The following is a 24,844-nucleotide window of genomic DNA, read 5'->3' as shown; positions in this document are numbered from 1 at the left end:
TGGAAACCTCATGGTTAATGCACAAAATATTGATTTCTGAACTCTTCCTGAGCTAAAGTATTAGTGTTGTTGTTTCTAAAAATAATATGAACTTGTTTTCTTTGCCTTACTTCAGGTATGAAAGCACTGCATCTTTTACGTTATTTTGACCATCCCTCATTTTCTGTAAATGCATGCTAAATGTTTGCTTGGAATTTGGAAGACATGTTGTCAGTAGTTCACAGAGTAAAAGAACAATGTTTATGCATTTGCAATATATATTTCATTTTCACTATATTTTGCAAATGAAATGTATACTCATTTGCAACTGCGAATCTACCAAGAGACAGGCCTATCCATTTAAATCGACCGGTCAAATAAAGGAACTAAGAAGCCCTACGGCAAGAGAAGAACCTGCAGAGATCCTTAACCCAAAAGCAATTATGGACACAGCATAGCATAACTCATAGCCTCTCGCTGCCAGGTGATGGCGCCAAAATTCCTTTGTTGGCAACACAAACCATGAACCCACAAGGTTATTTTTTTATAATTGAGAAACACAGTTGAGTTGGTAGATACTGGAGCATGTTTTGATTTACTAAAATGAGGGGGGGACTCATAATTTTATCTTATTTTTCCAAATAATCTAAAGGCTTTGTTTACATCTGTAAATCAAATGAAAGGAGCTATAAAAAATAAATAGCAACAATTCCTTCGCTATGACGAAGGTGTGTAAAATATATTGTTCTACATATAGTTCAGCCTCCCAGGCTTTCCTCTGGCTGTGCTCCAGCTGTGATGCGCTTCGGGATGATTTGAGAGACCCTTCATCCCTCACTCCCTTTACCTCACTCCCTACGTCACGTGGTGCGCCTCTGACGGGGCGGTGGGCGTGTCCCAAACGGTGGCGTTTCATTCATAAATACTTTTAAGCTTGAAAAAGAACACATTGAAGTGCTCAGAGGAGTGTTTTCTGTTGCTGCCTTCGACCCCTCTACCACCTGTATGGACCGGGCTGGTCGAGTAGGTGAGTGCTGCCCGTAGCCGCTTTGTGTGTGTGTGTGTGTGTGTGTGTGTGTGGGGGGGGTGTGTTTAGGTGTGTGTGTGTGTGTGTGTGCAGCCAGTTCATTTCGTGAGCCGTGCTGCTGCCTTCGCTCAAGCTTTGCCAAACGCCGGACAGATCAAAATCAAAGGCGCCTGTGAAATATCAAGATGCCTCGCTGCATCCATTTGTGCATTTTTTTTTTTGTTTTCCAATAATTTTCCAAACAAAAACATACGGGATCAGTCTGCATTCTTTCAGAAATTATAAATCAGAAAAAGAAAAAAAACACACACAATCACAAAGAATTTTTTTTTTTTCTTGAAATCTTGCTGCTATTTTTCTTTCTTTGTTGGAGGCGTTAAGATAATTGGCGCTAAAAGATGGAACAAAATCTAAACGCGCTGTGTGACACCGGTAATGCAGCTGGTAGGAATTGAGATTTTAAGCGTGAAAGGATACGGTACTGCTGGGTCACCCGCGTCTCACCATCTGCTTTGGCAACTAATCAGCAGAGCTATTTTCAGGGCTTTACAACACAGCGAAACCTGACAGTTCTTTTACAAACTCATGCCACAGCTCGGGTTTTTTACGGCTCCACCAGACACTGAATATCTATCATTTTCATGTAACCATTTAGACCAGGCGATGAAAGTTATTGTTATTGTTATCATGCTGTACTTAAAGCAGTTTTCGTTCCTTCGCATGGTGATGCACCAATCATCAGTTTCTTGTCCGACACGCCGATTTTTCATTGGCCGGAAGATTTAGCCTTCAACCAGTCGCAATTTCTGTTTCAACCAGGACTATAAAACTTCAAGGAAAATTAGCTGCAGGTTCTTCGATGAAGCTAGCTAAAAAAAATAAAATAAATAAATAAATAAAAGTACAGTTGTTCTAATTTTCACGTCAAAGTCTATGTCCCTAATCTTTGTGTTTGTTATTAAACTAAGAAAAGTATCAAAAATACTTGCTGTTGGTAGGTGCAGTGATAGATTAAAAATGGCAAACTATTACTTCTGATTCATTCACTGTACAGAAATAATAATAATAAAAAAAAACAACAACTCATTTTTAGTACTTAATTAGCCAATCATAGCCAGAGCTGATCAAGTTCCAACCCTCCACCAAGTCATCGGGAGAAATAAAAGAAATCTTCAAAATAGTCTTACAGTAATTGTTGAATATGGGTAACTGAATCATGTCAACAGTGTAATAACATAATAATTCTCTTATTTGTTTGCCTCTTGCCAGACATGCAGCGCTTTCGTCCCATTGCTCCGAGGCCAGCGGGGCGGTCCTGAGGGGGAAGCACTGCTGCTCTGCTCTGGCTCAGTCGGCTGAGGATGCAGCAAGGGAGCCGAGGAGAGTCCTGAGCTATACAGCCTAACACACACACACATACGCACACACAAATCCAGAGCTGCTGCTGCTGCTGCTGCTGCTGCCGCTGCGCGCTGCCCTCCATCAGGGTAAGATCACTGGGCTGGCAGAAAGCAGGATGTGGTGCAGCAATATACTGCAAAGCAAACCATTCTTTCTTAGATGGCTTACAAGTGTATGGAAGTCAGATGGGAGCTAGGTAACAGATTAAAGATTGTGTTGCTGAAGTTGAGTGCTGCAGTGATTGACTGGCAAACAAGAAGAGCTGAATGCTGCTGGCATGTTGCTTCTTCCTCGCTGGGTGAGTAGCATCATCCGTACGTGTGTATATGTGTGGGTGTTTGATGCAGCAGTAGCAGTATTAAAGGGTGTGATCTGGAAGAGCAAATACAAGGCAGCAGTGCTGAAAGAGCTGGTGTTTCTCTCTGTTGTGCGAGAGGATATATGGGGAATAGATTCAGTTGTCAGGCTAATCCAAAACTATGTGTGGTGGTGTACAGCCGAAGAGTTAATGATTCAATTTACAAAAGCCATTTCAGTGCCTGGGCACTTCCAAAACCCCAGATATTTAACCCTTTTTTAAATTTTTTTTTTTTTTGCAGCATCCCTCTAGTTTCCAGGATAGATTTTGCTTTCAGCTGTCCTTAAAATCAACAAATTATAGCACCCAGTTAGATTCTAGGGAGCTAATAAACACCATTCTGTCAGCTTGCTTTTTGGCTGACATGCCTGGCTTTATTCCCCTGGACAAAACAGCACATTTGGTGACTGACTTTGTGATTTGATAAACAGCTCCAATGACAGGCGCTTCCTTTGTGCATTTGTGTGCTTGCGTTGTCTCTCAGGGGGACTCTTTAGCTGGCTAGGACCATGAGCAATGAGTCTGCCGTCTGGAACATCCTACCAGAAAACTCCACAGTAAGTCTGCTTTCCACCACTGACTTTGTTCTCAAACTTCCTGTTAAATGCATGTGTGTGTGCGTGTGTGTGTGTGTGCGTGTGTGTGTGTGTGTGTGTGTGTGTGTGTGTGTGTTGCGTGCAGATCAGCACCAGAGCCATACTTTCCCCTCATATTCTCTTCTGGTCGATTGACTGGCTAATAGAGAACATCCTGACCTGGGTCTGATATAATTAAATCTCTGATCTAATCTCAGCTTTAATTTCCCTTTACAGAGAAATTATGGCGTGACGTCAGACATTAACACTTGTTGTGTTGTCTCTTACAGAGCTCAAAGATTGTCAGTGTGATATCCAAAAGTCTGCCATGTTTATGCAGGTGGACCTCAATATTGAAAACATCATTTAAAAAGTGAGATTTTTGTTTTCTAAATCAATTGAAACTCTTAGGTAGTTTATTTGCACACCCACGTGTGCATCTTGGCAATTATTTCTGTTAATTTTTAAAGAATCCTGACATAGGTAATAAAAAAACCCCAAAAACTAAAGTCCGTTTTCAATATTACATAAAATAAATAGACGGGCGTCTTCCATACAAAAATGTTATTTAATGGTCATGTTATAACATAAACAAATGATAAGGGAGACAGAAGACAAGAATTTTATTGGGAAGCTAAAAGGGAGGAAAAAGTATGGTCCAAAAGAAACTAGGACAATGAGCAAAAGCTTATTTATGTGCTTGGTTGAGATTGACAAGAAATAGATTTAAGGTGCAGTCAGCACTTCAAGGGCCACCACATGCAGACATACAGTATTCAGGGCCTGAGCTACAGCTGTTGCATTACCCGAACCAGAGTCAATGTCATAAGCATCTCACCTCGGCTAAAAAGAAAAACGTCTGAACTGTTGCTCGGCGGTCCAAAGTGCAATTTTCAGATGAAAGAAAATTTGTCATTTTACAGTGGGAGCATTCCCAATGCCTCACAGGTGATCCACAGAATCAAAGCAAAGTTTCTTTAGGTCTAGTGTGATGTTTCCACAGTCAAAATTAGAAAGTCATGTCACCTGCTGGTGTTGGTTCACTGAGGTTTTCTCAACTTTAGCCAATTACAGCAACGTTTATTGCACTTCATGCTTCCCTCTCCTTACTAGAAGTTCTAGAAATCAGCTTTTACAGAAGCTGATTTCATTTTATAGCAGAACTTAATGTCTGCCCATACTGCCAAAGGCACCACTTTTGTAATTTATGCAAAAGAGCTCCCAACCAAATATTGAGTGCAGATACTGAGTTTATGCATTTCTGTTAAAAGAAAAAAAAAGTAATTGTTACGTAAATTTTCAGAGAAACTGAAATTCAGTTTTTTATTAGCTGTGAGCTATAATCATGTTGGGAAGTCTTTCTCATAATTGCTGAAGTAACGACCTACTTTATGCTGTGGCTTTCTGCAGAATATCACAAGTAATACATTTTTTTTTCACATTTCTCTTACTTTGTCATGATTCTGGGGACATTAAACCTCAAGGCTGTGTTGAACAACTTACTGACAAAGAGGAAATGTTACATATAATGCGAGAAACAATCTTAGTTGCTAACTGTTTTGGTAGATTCTTTAGCGCATCATTGCTTCATCTACGCTCTTAAGGTTCTTACTTTAGATCTTGTTTGTCCTTTAGACTTCAGAATTCAGTGTGAATGCAAGTACCGGTACTTGAAAAAATGTATCAGTTTTACAATGTCTCTGCTTTTTATGGGCACATTTGGACATCTGTACTGATGTATTTTACTGCACTTGTCCAGACATTGAGTAGTGTAATGTAGCATAGAGAACACCGGAGAAAAATAATTAAAAGACCACGATGATTTCGGGTTTAAACGGGAATTGCTTTGTCCTTCTTCTTTAAATGTGTGTTAAACAAAAAAAGTGCTAATTGTGGCATCCACCTGTGCTGTGGGTTACGCCCTCAGCTGTACTCCTTCTTCTCCCATTGCTAATGTGAATCTTAGACAGGTTAATAGTTCCTGGAGTTTATTGATCATTCAGACAGTTGTATATATAGATTTAGTTTATGCAAGCCAACCAACCGGTGGGCTTAAAATCAATCTTTTAAACTGCATGGTGCTGCTGTTATGGGGGAAGCAGCCATAAATCGGCTCTATTGTTAAAGCTTCTCATGTTGCAAAGTAAACAATTTTGTGCCGTTCGAAGGTTAGCATCTGTTTGTCACCTTCTAGCTTACTTTGCAGAAAATAGCAAAGCTATGTGGTCTCGCTAGCTAAAATATTTAGTTATGGTTTAGTTTTGGCGAGTAAAATTAAGAAGACAAGTTCAGTTATCCCAGAGAACGTCCAGAAAGTTATCTTTTGTATCTAAAAATATGCACTGCTTACAGAAGGCAGGTGGCTGTCTTACTGAACTTATTGGACATTGCAAAACGTTGCATATAAAACAGAGCAAATAAAAACACAGAAGTGAAGTGGAAAGATAATCTATATACAAACAAAAGCATTCTAAACAATGCAGAACTAAAAATTTAATTCTTTTCATGAGGCAAAGGCAGTGAATTCAAATTAAAAAAGTAATAGAGCCGAATAACCGTACAGTAAGCTAAAATGTAATCAATTACTACAATACACTAAAAATAACTACAAAACTGTAACCAAAAGCAAGGATAAAAAGTCTTTAAATTGCTTTTAAAAACATAAAACTCTAAAGCTCTACTCAGGTCTTTGGGAACGTTGTTCCACATGTCTGTATTTACTGGATGATGCCTCACTGTGAGCTGAAGATTTAATAATAAGCAGTAAGAGAGGAACTTTCTCTGAAGGCATCAGAAGTCTAGAGGGCTTCTAAAAGTGACAGGTCAGACCTACAACATATTAATACCTTCAGTAAACTATAAAACACCTTCCTATAATACCAAAATACACAAGCAGGCTGAGCAGAGCTTTTAATTGCCAGCTTGAGGTGAGCTCTCTTTCTGCTCCTCTTCTGCATTTTAGAAAGATCTCGTGTTTTTTGTAGTGGAGCTGCTCTCTGGCAATGTTCTCCAGATGATGAAACTTGTCCTTTGTAACCATTTTAATGTGATACTAATTTTCTTTTCATCAATCTGAATGGCACAAGGTCAGTGCTTGAAGCAGGATGAGCTGTAGATTTTGTTCCCTGATGGTCTGAACAAAATAACATTGATAAAAAAAAATATGAAGATAACACCCCACCCAAAAACAAAACAAAAAAAAAACACTGTTGTATGTAACATGATTATGTCTGTTATAACCAATATGTCCTGATATTATTTAAGCAACTGTAGGAACATCTGTTGCTTTTCTGGTTTAAGCCAAATAAATTATGTTGTGTCATTTAAAGTTTTTTATACTTTTTTTTTTGGTATCATGCTGCCTCATAGCAGAAGAGCTCATCAAACAGTTTATCAGTCCAAACACTAAGTGCAATCTGTTTAAAAACCTCAAAAAGCAATGTACAGGCCCAAAGCGACAGTTTGCTACAAAGACCTGTGGTGCTGAAAAATATGAATCAACGCAATTTTAACTGGCAACAGCAAGGATTCACAAGCTGCTGTGCTTGTTAATGTGTGACATTACTGAAAACATGGACTTTTTCCCTCTAAAGTTGATTTGTTTCAGACAGACACAAGCAGCATTGTCTAGCCTATGAAAGGCAAAGATGTCGTTTTAACATCTCTGTACCTTTTTGTGTTTTTACCTCAGGAGATCCCAGTTGAGCCCGAGGAGCAGCCGGATGGCTATGTGCTCCTCCTGGTGATCCTCTCTGTCTTTCTGGTAGGAACGCTGGTCAGCATCTCTGTCTTCCTCGTCGTTTGCCGCCGCTGCTGCCGAGGAGGGCGCTTCTGTGACAGGTGCGGCATCGAAACAATGTGGTAGACCTACAGTAGGTCCACCATGTATTTTATTTGTCGCTCAACCGTTTGCTTACGCCCCCCTCGTCTGAAGTTATATAAACCTTGAAACGACATGAGACCGACAGACTTAACTGATAAAAGCAGAGAACATAATAAAAGCAGCAGCTGTATAATCTAATAACAAGAGCACAGTAATAAATGGTAACCTCATAAAGCCCCTCAGTGCTCACTTTTTGTTGACCATGTTTCAGCGAGGCTGATTGAAGTCTGCTGCTGATGTTGAGGCTGTAGGAAAGGGCCGTTGTATCGATTTTCGTTATATTTTATGTTATTGCCAAATGTCTCGGTTATCTACACACCAATCCCCCTCAAACCTACTATAATGCTCTGCCGCACATAAAAAACTCCCTAAAATTCATGCAGTTTGAGGCAAAACCACAAGTTAGGCTACAAATCCAGAAGATTTGGGAGGTTCTTTACAGTCTGTTGTTACTAAACTCAGATGCAACATTTAAGGAGAGTCTGGTGTTAGACCTAATATGTACAGTATAGACCCATTATGGAGCTGATCGTAATTGCAAAATGGATGTAACAAGACTCGCGTGAAACAAGCAACAAGTGAGACATACAGCAGATTCTAGAAGTCTACAAACGCCCAAATTCATGCAAAAAGCATGAGATCATTTCAAAACTTTTTTTTTTTTACCCCTCCAGGGGGTCTTTTGTGGGCTCTAGTGTCCCTTATATGACAGTAGGCTGACAGGAAACGGGGAAGGAGAGGGGGGAAGACATGCGGCAAATGTCGTCGGGTCCGGGAGTCGAACCCGCGACGGCCGCGTCGAGGACTCAAGGCCTCCAAATATGGGTCTTTGTCCAGCACCACACTAAGTCACAGCTTGTTCGCAACTTCACAAAATTAGAAAATTGTAGCCAAAATTTCCAAAACTAAATCTGGCAGAAGGTCTCTCAGCTCACTCATGGAAGACTGTGAACAGGAGATGTCCTAAGAGTCACAAGGATTTGGAAAATATTGGCAAAGTTCAGCTGGCAATGATGTGGGACAGTGTCTCAGTAGTGAAACTCAATCAACATGTTTGCTTAAAATGTGGCTACTTATGCTACCAGGTTATTACAGTAACCTAATTTTTTAAAACTTTTTCTTCTAATAAAATAGTGCTTTAGCTAAATATTACAGACGTCACACTAAATGTAAAGAAAAAAAAAGATGTAAATTTTCAATATCAGGTCAGGGGTGTGCAAACTTTTGACAGTCCCTGCAGTGCAAATAATAATAATAAAAAAGCCTTTACCGATATGCTTTCATTGCTGGATTGTTATTGCTTGCAGGATTGCCAGCCTACAGAGACGTGTAAGCATGTTAAAGCGTGACAGCGCAGCGTGCTTGCTCATTCTACATGGCTGCTGCTTGAATGTCAGGACCTCCTGTGGTGCTGTTATGAAAACACCTTGTTGGAGGCACTTTCAGTATTCACGGCTATTTATCTGTAAATCATCTGTGTTTATTCACTGCAGAAATGGCTGACCCCTCCCTCTCCCGCCGGTCCCTCCTCCCCCAGAACTCCCCACCCCTTCCCGCCATCCTCACCCCTCGGATTCTGTGGCTCCGTCTAACGGCAGCACATGCACAGCATCGTACACACGAGCACACGAGAGCTCTAGGTGCAGATAAACAGCGAGCACACAGGCCGAGGCGTGAAAACGAGAATCGGGCCGACTGGTACAAATGATGAGGCTAATGAGATTTCATAGCAGCCATCGGCGGTGATTAATGTTGCGTCTCAACCCAGCACTGTGCAAAGACTCCACACATACACACATGCACACATGCCTATCGGAGTCACCAAATCACACTTGTACGGCAAAGCAGGAGCCACAGAGGAAATGAAAGACACGGAAAAGCACAGATCTGGGTGGAGGGAGATGTCCCTCCAGTCACTTCACACCCACATTAGCACATGCATGCAGCTTTCAGCCCTGCTCAGTGAAATAAAATGGAGGAAAATGACTAGGGAGAGCTTTTGGTTTCTTTTTCTTTTTTTTTTTTTCCTCTCATCTCATCAAGCAAATCCTCTGCATGGGATTTAGGAGGCACTATAGAGGATCAGCAGCTAATAAGGATGATAAAACAGAGAGGGTTTTAAGAAAATATCCCAAATGTGTAATAAACTTGTTGAGAAAGAACGCAGAGCAACTGGTGAGTAGGTGTAGACGTTCTGTCGTATTGATAGTACAGAATTTAATACGAGTTTTACCCGCAACCTAAAAAGTGCGTCTAGAATCTAATAAGGCATGAGTAAGCTCTGAAAGTTATGTTATTGTTGGTAAAAGTTAGGCTTTCACTTAGCATAACCACACAGATAGGCACCCAGTGCAAAGGTTTTTCTACTCCAAGAACTTCCTCATAGTTTTGCATGAATTGATTTTAGCACATACACCTCCACAAAGGATCACCTGCAGTGATTAACTATGGATGATTTTTTTTAAACAAAATGGAAATCTGAACAGGGTGGCATGTATTGGTACTTAACAGCCTGTAATCTGGTGGTGGTAGTGTAGTCATGTAGGAGTGTGTTTTTCAGCAAGTAAAGAGAAGCTGGCAACTGAGGAGCATTCCTAAAGGAAAACCTGTTTGATGCAACAGAAGACTTCAAACTGGGGTTCAGCATCTTCCCCCAGGAGATAAACAACACTAAACAAACAGTCAGAGCTATATAGATTTAGACCATTTAGCCATTTAGATTTATGCACACACATGAAACTAAATGGTTAGAATGGCTGGGTGTCTTTATTGTCAGAAACGTTGTGGATAATTCTGTCACAGCAATAATCTGCTCTTGTGTTTCAATCCCAGGGCCAACGATGACCCCGAGAAAACTGCCACTTATATGGAGGAGTCTCAGCCTACCCACGGTAAGATGGGGATGCAGAAAGGAAGAAGGGATAAATGAGCAGACACTTAAAAGGAGGAATTGACTCTGATGGAAGCTGTTGTTTTAACCCTTGTGTCGTCTTGTGGGTCAAAAGTGACCCACTACCATGTTTAGCTGTAGAAAAAAAATACCATAAACTATCTTTTTCCAACTTGAAGTTTTATTACTTTTCCTAAATGGGTCCCATCATTAGAAAAAGGGACACTTTGTTTTTGCTTATATTTCCATGTGGGCTGCACACCACTATGGTACAAAGATTGTCTTATGGGTCATTTTTGACCCTTGGATTATAAAACCATTTAAACACCAGAAAAAGAGTTCAAAGGCCACACACAAACTCTTTCTAAGACATACACACACACACATAGGCACCCCCAAATGGCTGCCAAGAGAATTTCTCAAACATGCATGAACGAATCAAACAAACACTCCAGGTATGTTTCGAAAGAGCATTATGGCATGATAAAAAGCTAAAGTTGAGTAGATTTGACACAATATAGCCTCCAGACCCCTTCAAGATATCAGAACAAATGAAACAAAAATTTGGCAGCCTGTGCTAAAACAAAGTTTTTAACATAATACTTTTCCAAAGTATATATCCATGTATAAAATCTGTAATTTTTTTCATATTTCTATTCTGTTCTCCTTGTTTATTAGAAATGTAATTTGAGGTTGCTTTAATATTGACAGTCTTTCCGTGAAGCGCTTGCGATTTTTATTTGTTATATAAATAAATTATACTTGTTTCCAAAAATCAACCCTTTTCTATGACCAGCCATACTAAGATTTAAATTCTATAAAAGAAACTATACGGGTCAGCAACACCGAAGCCACCAATTAAGGACAATCTGTACAGTATGCTCAAACCTTGTGAAATGTTATAGGAGCTTTAACTTTTGAAAAAGGAGCTATTAAAAGTATAGACAGCAAAGAAACCGATCATTTTAGCACTAAAATGATTTTTAAGTCAAATCATTTTAGTGATTTGATTTAAAAATACATTGTGAAATTACACAACAGCTAGGGAACACATAGGAAATGATTTGGCACCACTTCATTATAAAGGCATTCGGGCGTGCCGCGGTGGCGTAGGGGTTAGCGCGACCCGTATTTGGAGGCCTTGAGTCCTCGACGCGGCCGTCGCGGGTTTGACTCCCGGACCCGACGACATTTGCTGCATGTCTTTCCCCCTCTCCTTCCCTGTTTCCTGTCAGCCTACTATCATATAAGGGACACTAGAGCCCACAAAAGACCCCCTGGAGGGGTAAAAAAAAAAAAAAAAAATAAAAAAATAAAGGCATTGAGAAACTTCCTTAACTTACGTTTAAATCAGCGTAACTGGGTTTCAATCTTTTGGGGGCATGTTGAATGTTGATGGACCTCCTGACCAGCTGCCCACCAGTCACTTTGAGTGCATTACTATATAGTTACTCATCCATCTCCTTTTCATCTTTTATTAAAACTCTTCTTCATCTATCAGCCTGAACATCTGAGTCTCTCTGACTTCCCTCTGTCTCTTTACGTTTGGGCAGAAATCACTATCAGGGTGGATGAGTCAGACTGCCTGTCTATGGCCAGCTCTCACAACCAAGAGACAGAGCGCTTCCTGTCCACCGGCCCCACAGGCCGCCGTGTCTCCTTCAATGAAGCTGCTCTCTTTGATCATGGCAAGAAACCCCAGGAGAAGGGCCGCAGGTCAGATAGCCAGCGTGCGCACACACACACGCACACACACACACACACACACACCCACCCACACACACACATACACACACATTTGAAAAGGGATTTTTACTTTTCGTTCAGCACTCGACACTTGCACTAATTGACTGCTGTTTTCTCAGATCAAAGAATGTAAACAATTCAGTATGTCCAACTTCTACGCTGGTGCAGCATTGAGAATGACCGCAGAATCCATTATATATGCTGGGGGACACAAAGAGTTTTTTTTTTGTTTGTTTGTTCTTTGCTGCCCTACTTTTCTCCTGAAGCCCTGCACATTATTCTATGCGGCCTAACCTTGAGTTTGGTGAGGCGGTGATGTCTCTGAAGTCAGAGATCTTCCCTTGATTTGGTTTCTTATGCAACGATAAGACACACCAATGTGAACTTTCTAATACAAATGTGTGCCACTTCCATTGGGTTGCAAAAGTATTTCTACATGTTGAATTTTTTTAACATGTAGAAATACATGTTAAAAATGTATTAATGTTCACTAAAGTTTGTGGTTACATTGCAACCACGAACTTTACTGATTTTTATTGTAATTTTTTCTTGTTTATCTGGATCTTTTTTAGAATTTTTTCAATTAATAAAACTGAATCCACTCCTCTTTGCAAAAATAGCCTAAAGTCATTCACATTGGCTGGACTGTGTGTTTTGGACCATTGCCCTGCTAGAAGGTAAAATCTTTTGTAAACAAGTTTTCTTCCAGGATTGCCTTTTACTTAGCTTCAATGACTTTCCACATTTCTGCTGAAGAAAAATGCAGGACTAATAGTTGTTGAGTTGACAGATTCCTCCACCAGAGATCCATCTGGATCTCTGCGGCTTCTCCAGAGAGTTTCAGTAATTTTCTTAATTTGATTTAAGTCTGGACTTCATTATATCGTTGCAGCTCTGACTGTATGCTCAGGGTCTTTTTCCTGCTGGAAGCTGAAAATCCTGTCACTTCTCAAGTGTTATGCAGGTTTTTTTTTTACAGATGTGCCTCTCATTAACCTCCTTCCATCTTCCTATCAACTGCAACCAGTTTTTATGTCCTTAATCCCACTGCTGCTACCATGCACGATGCATTCAGGGCTATGTGCAGTGTCAGTTTTTCAAAACATAATAATCAATAGCACATTTATGTCGAAGACATGGCTTGTGGCAATCTGCAAATGGGACTTCTTATGACTTTATTTTAACGCAGTTTTTTCTCTCTCTCTCTTGTTACTCTTCCAATAAAGTCAGAATTGCAAAATTAATTGATTAGCCCTCTCTGTCAGGCTTATTAATTTATTTCTTAGGTTTGTAATTATGTCACACTCTTTCCCTTTTCAAATGGACTGAACAAAACTCTTGCTGTTTGTCTATTAATGTTCTCCAGCAAACCTCTGCGATCTTTACAGAACACATCCAGTCTAACTGAGATTAAAATATGTCTAAGTGAACTCTTTTGCTAGTTGTTGATTCCTAAAGTCTGTTTGTTTGCACTGCATTTATTTTGGGTTTACCAGAGTAAAGGGGGTCTAATTCAAATTCATGCCACACTTTTCAGATCTTTCTTTTTAATTTGAGGTAGTGGTACCTTTGGAAGGCACTGCACATCCTCTGCCTCAAACACACTTTCACCTGTGCACCTCAGGTACACTCTGACCGAAGGCGACTTCCACCACCTGAAGAACGCACGGCTCACAAACCTCAACATCCCCCCGCCGGCACTCAAAATCGTCACGATTCACGAGTGTGACTCGGCTGAAAACACCATCACATCAACGACTCATCCTGTGGCTAAATCAGCTCTTTCCATATTCCAGGTCAGAGACTACAATTCTTCTGTATGATTTTATTAGATTTTTTTTTTTTCCAAAAAGCCACATTGTCAACAGATGAAGCCTAAAACGTGTCCTTTTTTTGGCTTGTTCCTCCCTTTTTAGCCAATGCTTTGCCCCCTGCCACAAACACCGCTGATCAATTTAAGTGTGAATCCCAGCTGTGCCCTCCCCGGGGATGCTCTCAATTCTGTGGTTGACACCAGCTTCTGTGAGATCTCTGCAGCTCTCGGCTCAACGAAGTCGATCTCCGGCTCTGTAAGTGACTTTACCTAACATTATACCTAGGAGTAAACCTGCAATTTACCAGAAAGTACTAAGTAAGGATATAACTACTGTCCAAAGACAATAGAATGAAACTAGAATAAAGTATATTACCAAGTTCATGATGATGCAAACATGGATCACTTGTCAAGTGGTGCATTTTCGGCCAGACTTTGCACCTAAAGACATCTCTGCAGACATTAGATTAGAGCTCACACGGATGAAAGAATGATGGTTGAAGGGTAAACGTGGAAACGCCACGTTAGAGACGGACTGTCAGAGATATTTCCACTCAGACTACTGCTGTGGGGAGATTTTTGCGCATGACCACATCTCTGTGTCTCTGCTTAGATTGAGATGATGCGAGCGAGGCCCCGGGACAGGGGCAGCAATGTCAGCATAGGAGAGGCAGCGCCGATGATGGGGAACAGTGGTGTGGGCCCCACCGGTGGCATTGCGGGAAGTCCGAGGCCCGTCTTGCAGTTTCTCACCAAACTTCGGCGCCATGCTAGTCTGGAGGGGGCCAGCCCCTACTTCAAAATAAAAAAGTGGAAGTTGGACAGCAGCCAGAGAGCATCCAGTCTGGACACAAGAGGTCATTTCTGATACTCTTTCCGTTCTGTTCCATCATTCATTGTTTTCTTGTTTTTTTCCCTGTAGATTTCTCTTATTTTGTGTCTTTGCCAACATTCTCTCATGGTAAACAGATAACGGTTTAGCAGGGAGCTCCAGCAGCCAACTGTGAGCCGCCTTTTGCCTGAGCTGGATGTAAACACACAAGCATACAAGACAGATGGCTCAATGACGTAAAGTTTGGTTGTTCCAAATCATTTTGAGCCCTTGACTTAATCCTCCCTGCCGCTCACCTCATCTACCATACACACACTACCACCGATTCCTCCCAAGGCTCTTCTATCCTTGCTCCAAAGAGATCACAAAATCCCAAACAGTCGGACAGAGCTTTCAGCTGAATTAAGTGGAACTTGGCTCCTGCTGCCTCAAGGCTTGTCAAACTCATTGCTCTTTCTTTGTGTTTGGTGTGTACCAGGCTCCCCCAAGCGGAGGCAGTTCCAACGCCAACGAGCCGCCAGCGAGAGCATGGACCAGGCCGACAATGACACTCACCACATAGACCTCATCCAGTACATTGCCCGCACCCAGGATGTCCCCTACTATCAGAGCCAGCCCACCACACGCCTCCTGTCACCCCCATCCACACCACCCCCCTCCCTCGGCAGGTATCTTTAATTCCCTTGCCATTCATCCCGTCCACTGCTTTGCTGCCTTGCAACCATGTTTTACTGCAACAAGAAAGCTATGGTAACACTGTACAGAAAACTTCAACTCTGAGTCTCAATACTCCCTCACTAATCCGTCTAGTAAATTCTTAAAAAGAATAATAAGAAATTTCTCATGCCCAGTAATTATTGCAATAAATGATAATATTGTTTCGAGACCATTTTAATAATGATAATGGCATAATAATGCAAGTTCCCTCTCTCAAAGACCAATAAACTTTAATTTTGTTTAAAAAAACCCCACTTAACGCTGAAATTATGTTATTCTAAATATCCAAAATGAAACACAGCAACCAAAAACAAATAAAGCAGAAATAAAAATCCCACACAACCAAAACACATATTAAATGGATGACAATGTCTCTAAAAACAAAACTGCCCTTCAGTATATCAATCATCAGAATGGAAATTAGAAAGCTCATTTAAATTTTTCATGCAATAAATTGATTCATTGCTTATTGCGACAGACATATACGTAGGTTCAGCAATCATTGTGTTTATTCATCTATACATTAAACGATCCATCTGTCTATCCATAAACTATCCATTCGGAAGCATTCAGTCATTTTCCGTAAAATGTCTTTCCATCCATCCATCCATCCATCCATCCATCCATCCATCCATCCATCCATCCATCCATCCATCCATCCATCCATCCATCCATCCATCCATCCATCCATCCATCTATAAATTCCTCCTTCTTACAATCTAGTTTTAGCAGGATGCACATTTCATCTAACCCTACAGAAATAACTGCTATGAATTCACAGCTAAATTCTTCATTTTAAAAATTGGATAAAAATGACAGAGTGTTCCTGATCTTTTTTAGAGGAATAGTTTTTCTGTGAGATGTAATCAGTTCCCAACACCATACCAACTTAGTGTGAAGATGCGATTTCGCCATAATCTAGCCACTTGTGTGACAAAGTTCCAGTAAACAAGAGGTCTTTTAAACTCGATTTCATGTTTTAAGCAGGATGTTGGGGATTCCCGGAGTGCTCTTCCCTTCCTCCCTCCCCTGGGAGTGGTGTGGAGAATTGGGACACAGAGTTTATTTCTGGCATAAAAACCCATTCCATTGCTGACATGGCTGGGTAATTTCACAAGGTCCTCAAACATTAAATTGTTTTCTAACTTTTTAGTTTCATAAAGTAAAAACTGCTCAGTATATAATTTTTGATTTTGCTAGTGCTGAACATTAAATAAACATATAAACATTAATGTTTCCTGTGAGTGCTTGATGATATTGGGTAATATGTAATTAACTTCTCGGAAGCTGCAATGAGCAAAATTGTTTTATGAGCCTCTTGCTCAGTTACTCAAGTGGATTTACTCTTCTTGGAAGATTTTTTTTTTCTTTTTTTCCAAACCCGACAGCAGAATATTAGTTCCTGTGGCTTCAAGATTTGGCTCTCAGAGGACATTCAGCAGCAGCCATTGCAAGTCATAAAAATCATTCTGTGCTCTGTGAACACAGTAATGTTTCTCAGGTCAATGCTCTGACAATGGCACTTGTGTCCTTATTTCTCCCATTTTATTTTATTATTGTGTTTTATTTTGTCTCCCAACCCCTGTGTGCACCACTGCAGGGTAGAGGTAGAGGTGGTGGTGGAGCCCAGCTGCAGCCATGGCGGACCAGGGGTGATTGGCTTGTCCCCTGATCCCCAAGAAGAGACCCCCTCTGTGGTGAGGATGGAAGGCGGCTACTTCTCAGACTCCTTCCAACCCCAGGATTCACAGTCACTTTACCGAGACATCTGGACACTACGTGCATCACTAGAACAGTACGCTGCCTCTGACCAGAGCAGCAACAACGACAGGAACTCGGTTTGCAGCGATGCTGACAGTGTTTGTTCGCTGAGTGTATGCACAGATGCTGAAAGAGGAGGGCTTCCCAGTTACCCGTCCCAGGACCTAGGTGATGAGGCAGAGGGTGGAGAGGAAGACAAGGACTTCTTTGCATATGCAGATGAGAAGTTGGGTAGGCAAGAGTCAATAAAGAGAAAAGATGGTAGCACAGAATCAGAGCGTGGGGGTAGTGATGGAGAATCTGGGACTCGTAAACTGTTACAGATGGACAGCGGGTATGCGTCAATAGAGGCTCCGTCACGAGGTCCAGAGGACCTGAGGCTGTTTAGCAGCAGCAGCATCACTGACAGCCCTAAAGACAGAACTGCCCACGAGAAAAGGCATCATTTCACCAATGCAGGGCGAACAGGCACTATCGGTGAGAGTTTCGAGTCTCATCTCTTCGAAGAGGAACCTGAAGATGAGTTGTTGCTGGGTGCCAGTGGAGGAGTTCCCATGGAAATATCTGCTAGTGCTTCAAGCTGGCTGACATATGGTCAGATGCTCAACCCTCGAGAGGCTGTGCAACCTCCAGCTCAACCAATAACCCTTCATCCGCGTGACTACAGCATAGACGAGAAAACAGATGCGCTCTTCCATGAGTTCCTCCGCCACGATCCTCAGTTTGACCTGCAGGAGTCGCCAAGAAAACACCGCTCTCGCGTTCACCTTCGTAAGCAGTGGCAGCGCCACAAACAGTGGAGTGACCCCGGAGTAAGACACTACCAGTCCTCCTTTGAAAGACACCGTATCCCACTGCGGAGGGGAGAAAGTGTAAACTACCCCTTGGACACAAGCTACCACAGTACACTGCCCCGCATCGTCAGCGCACCTGACGAGGAGACCAGCGACGGAACTGGCAGCACTCCTGACACCCCAAAGGTTGAGCCAACGTCTACTGGGTCTGAATTGAGGAACAAGAAACTTACGGTCACAGATTCAGAGGAACACACATCTTCCTCTCTTCCACCTGTTCATCCCTCATTATTTGAAAAAGATGGAGGGCTGGTTGAGCAACTTGACACTCAGGAGGATAGCAAACAATGCGGGCACCCTCCTGAACCCCCGGACGAGCGTTCACCTCCTCACCCACCTAACTCCTTGGGTTACGGCCCTCAAACTATCACAGCAGAGCTCACGGACAAGCTGACTTCTAACCTGGACGAGAGGCTGTACACGGCCCTTCGCCGGACCAAGGACACACCCACCGAGTGTGTTACCGTAACAGTCGCACATGCCTCCCCCGACCACAGCCCAGTGTAGCAGGGCTCCAGTCATCGACATCGTCAGCCTCACTTTTCCTCATACACAATTTGTATTGGTTTTAGTTTGTGTTCTTTTGTGCATGGCTTGAGTGGTGAAATCTACAGCCATGAATAAAACATACAAATTACATGTTGAACCAGTCCACAAATTAAGCCTACAGACCAAGAGATCTAAAAGAAATGTACTCAATGTAAGCATTTTGAATGTATTTCATGTTCACATTTTGCAGTTTCCAAATGAACATGATTGATTATGGAAAACAATAGATAAGCAGAGAAACATGTCAAAACATCATACCTGCTTTACTGATAACTGCATCCTTTTTGGCCTTTTCTGTGTCTGGATTCAGTTTGTGTTGCCAATTATGTCTTTCCAGTTAGAATACCTGAAGCTGAACGCACGTTCAGCCTCTGCTCACTGATCCACTGTGAAACCAGGTGCTATTAGACAAGTGAAAAGCTCTTGAACTGAGTACAACAGTTAGCTGCCAGTCATAATTAGCTGAACTATAAATGAAGGATTAAAATTTGAATTAATTTGTCAAGACCATATCAGACAAATTAATCTCCATGCTGGTAGATTCTATGTCACTTTAAACCTTGCAAGAAAAGGTTCAAACTGGTTGTTTAAATCAACAAGCTTACAACCTTCTCTGAGACAAGGCACATTTCTTGTAAAATGTATCTTTTGAAGGGAACCTATTTATATTTCTCTTTGCTGAGTCCATTCCTCAACTTTGTTGCTGATTTTTTGTTTGCTTTTGTGTTTTACTTAATGGGTACTTCTACGTTTTAGAACACCTGGATAGCTTAAAGAACAATTGGTGTATCTGTTAGAACTCAATAAGCTCTTAGCACTTGGCACAGCACTGACACAACGTGTCTCTGTCTTGGCAGGAAAAATAGACCTTTTTGTTCACAGGTTTACAGCTATCTTTTAGGCAGTTACATAAAAGCTACTGAACATGATGGGTATTTATTGTGAGAAATCTTTCAAAACCACACTAAGCTCTCAAAACATGCTCTGCCTTTCAGCATACACTGATCATAACGGTGTGACCTCTGGCAGGTGGTGTGAAAGGAAAAACTTCAAAGTGTGGGATTAAGACACTTTTTCACCATCTCGTTGTGTTTTGCGAAGTTAGCCAATCGTGGGTTCTCCCTTGGCTCACCAAGCGAGGTAGGCAGAGCCCAGTGTTAGATGACTTCTGAAAGAATAAACTACTTTGCTTCTCCAGAATATGAAGAAGTAATTATAGCTGTGCTGAAAAAAACACACTGAGTCCACTTTTATGAAGTTTGATGGCTCTGATTTTTAGCCATATGCACACAGGACAAGCTGTCTGAAGTGTGGCTAAAGATATAAAAAATAATCACTGGATTTCAGCTAAGTGTAATGTTTTCAGGAACAGGTGCTGTGGGAAATAGAAAACACATCACGGATGTGATTTTTTTTTTTTTTATATGTATAATGGTTGATGAAATCTCAAACCTTTAGTCGTTCCATAATTCTAATGTGAGTTTTGAAAGCTCACACATGCATGGGCCATTGAATGACTAGTGGAGTCCCAGAGAGAGAGAGCTTGGTCAATGTGGGTTTACAATGGAGCTTTTTTGCAAGGAAGGCTTCTGATTATATCTTCATCATGACATATGTTACTGTATGGAAAGCAGCCTGTAAGTGAAGAGTTTGTCCTAACAATTGACGGGTTGTAAAGAGTTTGATCAGGGGGAAACTGGTGTGTCTTGAGAAAGGGGTCATAGGATTTCCAAAACTTCAGCTTTTGTTCAGTAAGCATCAGTATCTGTCAAAATTGGTCCAAGGAGGTGAATTGGCAACAGGGAAGTAGCTCATTTATGCACATTGGAGTGAAGGCCAGACTGTATGAGCCAAACCACCAAACCTACCAAGGTAGACCATGTACAACTAACTTTTCAAAGAATTTAACAACAAGAAGTTTTACACTTAATTTGGCCTCCAAATTCTCTAGATTTCTGTCCAGTCTGTCACCGGTGGGATTTGCTGAACAAGCAAGTCAGATTCCAGTAGCTCACACCAAAAGCATCTGGAGCAAAAGATTTAGGGAGGTTGTGGAGTTGGTGGCTCTATGGTTAATGTGTATTTTATCTGGAAAAACCGGGAACCAATACATTATAAAGCATGTCGTCATTTTAAACTTGATCTGTATATGCAGCTGTCCTTATTGGATTTCAGTTGTCTTCTGCTAAAAAAAAAACAAAAAAAACTTGAACTGAACAAAAATCAAATCGATTTACTCCTTGTGTGCGATTCCAGGAAACAGGAGCTGCCATTCGAGTAAAATAAGAACATTTGATTATTTATCAGGAGTAAAGCGAGGACGCACTACAGTACGTTATTAATCTTCAGCACCTTTGTCAGCTTGATCATAAACTGGTTATGCTCATAAAGTTTTCCTCAGATGGGCTGTAGAAATCCCTGCCTTTGTAATGTGGAGCAAGGGGATCACTGCAGACGACGGGGATAAATATTAATAATAAGAGGAGGAGGGAAGTCCTCCTTGCATCCCCCAACTCTGTCATCTCATCCTCTGAGGCTGTTGCCCTGCAGTAAATGCAAAGGACTCTTTCTCTATTTATTTGGGTGGATGATGATGATGGTGATGATAATACCTCTCTCCTGTCTGCCCAGATTATATCTTCTTCTTCTGCATGAAAAGAGTCTTCTTTTATTGCAAAGTGGGCAAGAGCTGAATTCCTTCCCTGACTCATGAAAGGAGGTGAATGCAAATGAGAGAGACCGGAGAGCCTTATGATTGCTGCTCTTTCCTTTCATTCACGCCACATGCATATTGAACCATTATGGCCCAAATATCTGATGTCATCAGCAAGAGGGTAATACGATATACCAGCAGGATAAAAGGTTTCTTGTGAAACGGGAGGACAACTGCTTTCCCTACGCATCGAGAGCCTGAAACATCCGTGACAACAACAGTTTAGAAACCACAGAGAAAATGGCCATATTTATTAAGTGAAACAGTGCAGATGTAAAATAAAATATATATGTAATACAGTTTGCTGTGCACTCCAGCACAATATTGCAAGAGCTAGGCTAAATCAATGTTCTTCATTAGATTTAGACTGATACTGTAAAAGTGAAGTAAACGGTGTTTGTATACAATCAGTAGCCTGTCAATTGCATTGGTGCCATAGCCACACGTAGGACTGCATGAGAGTTCACATTAAAAAACAGAATCTTTATCCTTTCTCAGACTTAAGGTAGAAGAAAATAATGAAGTCCATAATTTATAATTATTAGTTAAAGGCAGAGACGTTTTGTATGTTACGGAATTCACTTTTAAAGAGTCACACTCAAACGGTGTCACCCATTAGATTCTGTGCAATTTCTTGAAAAAAAGTAAATCTGTATTATTTGCTTGTTTGTGAACTTCATTTCTTTTGGGGAAGAAATGTGATGAGCTTTCATAGCAGCTTAGCTACTGTTGAGTCGAACCTATTTAACCTTAAGGGACCAAATTGTTTAAAAAAAAAAAAAGTGTTATTTTAGGCTTGTTTTACAATCTGTCAATAAATGAATGAAGCGAAGCTGGCCAGAGTGTGCTTTATTCAGAGGGAATGGTAGTTTATCAGCACATGGGAACGGATCGCAGCTTTTGTTGCCTCTTATGAATCTCATTTCATTTTTCTCTCTGCTGCTGCGGCTCACATTGATTTCTTTTCATGCCCTTATCACCTCCCCCCAAATTAACTGAATAGAAAACCCAAATCAAGTCTGTCATCTACATCTACAAAGGGGAGTTGTCAAATGTTTGTCTTCATCATGCCTTTTAGGCCGCCCCTCTTGTCAGACAGAGGGTTTAACACCTCACCACGATGAGATTTTACCCAAATGGAAACAGAATTTAATTATACTGGAATTCACAAGCAACACCACAAGTCATCATAACCCTCTGTAACATTAAACAAGTTTCCATGCCGCATTGGCTAAGCTGCATCTACATCGTCGACTGGGATTGGGTGGTGAGCTGGTCGTTGAGCAAATAATGGGACCTCATGAAATTTTAAAAATCACCTGCTAGCTTGCTGATTAATTAATGTAGGACATCAATCAAATTATGTCTCCTTTGCCTCCCGGCACCACAAGATTTTCCACACCGATGCGTCATACAGCTCAATAAAATTGCAAATTTGGTACTTGCATCTCAATTTGACTTTTTTAAACTGAACTGACAAACCTTTCTTTCTCCCTCAGACTGCTGAGATGCACTTTGCCTCGTAATTCTGTAGATTCTGTTCTCTTTCCTGGGTGAAACAACTGCAATACCTCATGCTGCCATTGACTATATTTTCACTATCAGATTGTTTTTTAGTGCTTATAAGTTTAACTTTGTTTCTTTCTGAGACAAAAGCAGATTTTTAGGGGCTTTAACTCAATTTACTCCAATTTCCTTTTGATTAAAATTTCATCCTAGATAAGTGAAACTATGTCTGCTTTCTCTGAATTTTCTGTCCTCTCATTCAAAGTCAGCAAAACTTTGTTGGAGATTTCTGACTTTTGTTTCTTTGCCCTGCCACCACCACATGCTTGCTCTGGATAAAGGATTGCTGCAGAACAATTGACATAAGGAAATCTGCATGATTTTCCTGGATAATTAACTTTTTACTAATTGGTATTATATGGTTGACTGACTTTGATAAACGGAGGAATCAAACAGCAGGGATCAAACTAGACTGTGTGTAATGGGAGCTGATTGGATTGGATTGAGAAAAAATTGATTTTTATTTTTTAATGAATATTTTGATTCCATAAAACAAATTGCACCAGCTTGTGCCAAGTACCTTGGGATGATATTTGCTGTGATTTGGCGCTAAGCAAATAAACCAAATTGAATCTCTTCAGTCCTTAGAGAAGTGCTTAAACCATGGTCAGCAGTACAGTATTTCCCAGTTTCTATTGATGGTATGTCCTGTCACTCTGTTATGCATTGTTCCCTCTGGAAATCCAAAATGTTGCCAAACAAATGCTTTACGAGTAGTAGAGGCATCTTCTATTACAACCTCATCAGGTGGCGCTGACCTCACTTGGCTTGTGTCTGGAAGATAGCAGTCACCTCAATGAGAAATACTGTGGTGTTTTGTTATGGTGAGATCTTGTAGGTCTAGACCCCTACTGCCAACAGTAAAGTGAGAGAGAGATTGTATGGTAGAAATTGGACTAAAACAGATTAAAAGAAAGATTATTTCTGCACCACGAATCTGAAGTCACTTGTCTCAAAAGAAGCCAAAAATGTGCTTTTTAAATTTTGTTGTACTGCCATTCTACAAGTCAAATCTATATGTCAAACGTGAGGTGAAGAAAAGTGCAGTGCGATCAGCTGAGATGGGAGAAACCACAGGAAACAGAGGAAATGTTATGACGCAGAAAAGTTCCATGAATTGATTTAGCACAGACAGACAAAAAAAATATGTGTTGCATTCAAGTGTTAGTAGCTCATTCCAATTAAATGGCCATTATTAAGGAAATGGCAAAAAATAACAATGACGTAGGAAAAGGCTTGAAAGGATATAAAATGATACTTTCACACTGATTTGAAATCTATACCTATCTGCCCCTGGCTGTACAAATACATGCAGCTTGTTTCTAACACAGTTGCTATAACAGGAAATATTTTATTCTCAGCAAAATAGCTGCCAGCTTCCTGGTTTCAAACATTTCTTTGTATTACACCCTGACGGACAGCAGGATGAAAAGAGCAGACTACTAAAAGCTGCATTCATTCTTTAAAAGTGGAGGTGATTGTAAGGCTTTGGGGAGTCCGACATTAATCTTTCCTGAAAGAGGGAGACAGCTACAGCTACAGCCTTCCGTGTGATTTCATTTCACTCTTTTGCATCATACCAAGGCTTACCTCCGCCACAGTCGCCATTGTCTGCCAGCCAGTAACCGGGGCTGACACATCGGCAGGCAGCCAGTGGCAAAACCAAATTGGTTTGTCCTTCGCTATGTGTGGAGACGTCATCATTGTCATCATCAGAGTGTGGAATGAGTAATAACTTCTCAATAGAACCTACAAGGGGGAAAAAAAGAATAACAGATATGAATAGTGAAGATGATGGTCATTTTCTTTCCTTCAATATTGTGTTATCTAATAATGCAAACTAAATTAGCTGTTCCCTCTTCTCTCAAGCAAGTCAGATTTTATGAAATGATCAGAACCTTGACTTTGATCTGTGTATTACATCCCTGGATTTCTCACATACTTAAATTTTGGTCAGTTGGTGGCAATAGCAAAAATTTGTATGCAAATATTATTCTTATAAAGATGTAAAAGATAAATCTGTAACTCAAAAAGATATTCATTCCATTAAATTCTTTGCATTGTTCTTAGTGAGGTGTAAACAAAGCTCTGTATTGGGTCAAAAAATTTTAACAATGTACTGTATATAATTTAAGTCTGGATCTCTCCATCTGTATGCAGATGACACAGTTGTTTACTGA

At 40.8% G+C, this 24,844-nt stretch overlaps 1 protein-coding gene across 2 annotated transcripts; it reads left to right on the top strand.

Annotated features, from left to right (window-relative positions):
• Positions 1-877: 877 nt before the first annotated feature.
• LOC102230771 (voltage-dependent calcium channel beta subunit-associated regulatory protein) lies at positions 878-21,930 on the top strand. Of its 2 annotated transcripts, none has more exons than XM_023339921.1 (11): positions 878-1,006; positions 2,276-2,493; positions 3,250-3,322; positions 7,032-7,180; positions 10,056-10,114; positions 11,667-11,829; positions 13,484-13,655; positions 13,776-13,928; positions 14,286-14,529; positions 14,983-15,172; positions 16,822-21,930. In XM_023339921.1, the coding sequence occupies exons 3-11, from the start codon at positions 3,275-3,277 to the stop codon at positions 18,341-18,343; spliced, it is 2,700 nt and encodes an 899-aa protein (XP_023195689.1). In that variant the 5' UTR covers positions 878-1,006; positions 2,276-2,493; positions 3,250-3,274; the 3' UTR covers positions 18,344-21,930. The 2 variants fall into 2 exon arrangements, with proteins under 2 accessions (XP_023195689.1, XP_005795766.1); XM_005795709.3 differs by having other exon boundaries at positions 2,276-2,705.
• The last annotated feature ends 2,914 nt before the right edge of the window (positions 21,931-24,844 follow it).

This window comes from Xiphophorus maculatus, chromosome 9 (assembly GCF_002775205.1).
Source record: "Xiphophorus maculatus strain JP 163 A chromosome 9, X_maculatus-5.0-male, whole genome shotgun sequence".
NCBI classification, from domain to species: Eukaryota; Metazoa; Chordata; class Actinopteri; order Cyprinodontiformes; family Poeciliidae; genus Xiphophorus; species Xiphophorus maculatus.
This window is presented reverse-complemented; position numbering and strand designations above follow the sequence as displayed.